The 708-nt window shown below is 39.4% G+C and overlaps 1 protein-coding gene across 1 annotated transcript in view; it reads left to right on the top strand.

Annotated features, from left to right (window-relative positions):
* LOC119594348 (mannose-binding protein C-like) overlaps positions 1-708 on the top strand; it is a gene marked incomplete at its 3' end in the record, with an annotated part of 3,967 nt that overhangs the window by 1,451 nt on the left and 1,808 nt on the right. Inside the window, 1 exon segment of the mRNA XM_037943408.1 lies at positions 543-665. Within this exon segment, the coding sequence (XP_037799336.1) occupies positions 543-665 (123 nt within the window).

The following is a 708-nucleotide window of genomic DNA, read 5'->3' as shown; positions in this document are numbered from 1 at the left end:
TAGGATCAGTAGAAGAATCAATCATAGCAAGCAACTGACTGATAATGATAATCGATATAAAGGAAACTGTACAATAGTGATATTACTAGTGTCAATATTGATATCAGCGTAAATCAGATTAATAACAACGACTACTATAATCATAATCATCAGATCGACAGCATTACAAGACATTAACATTCTGAATCATATCAACAACACTAATAACAATCATGATACAAAAAATATTACAGCTACGAATCATTAATCATCAATACCCACTCATAACGATAACGATACAGAATAATTACACACGACGAATCATTATTCATTATTCATATAAACACACAGTCACTGGTACTACGAGCATACCCAAACAGCAACAGAAGGAATTAACAACGCACAGCCCATAACCCACGAACACACAATCACTAACACTAACGAGAACACACAAACAACCATATGAGCGGAAGGTAACAATAACACACAACACACAAAAAGCAAATCATTGATACTAACGAGAACGCAAAAACAGTTATAACAGCGGAGAATACTGCTCGCAGGTTACGTCCAAAGGTTTCTTGCGCTACGGAGATAAGGCTTATCGACACTTTGCCTCCTCGAAGACCCACTGGGATGCCAGGAACAGCTGCTGGAACGTAAATGCTTCGTTGGCAGTGCCCCTGGTATGTCGCGGGGGTAGGGGGGGTTAGGATTATTATCGGGGCG

This window comes from Penaeus monodon, chromosome 33, assembly GCF_015228065.2.
Source record: "Penaeus monodon isolate SGIC_2016 chromosome 33, NSTDA_Pmon_1, whole genome shotgun sequence".
Classification (NCBI taxonomy): domain Eukaryota; kingdom Metazoa; phylum Arthropoda; class Malacostraca; order Decapoda; family Penaeidae; genus Penaeus; species Penaeus monodon.
This window is presented reverse-complemented; position numbering and strand designations above follow the sequence as displayed.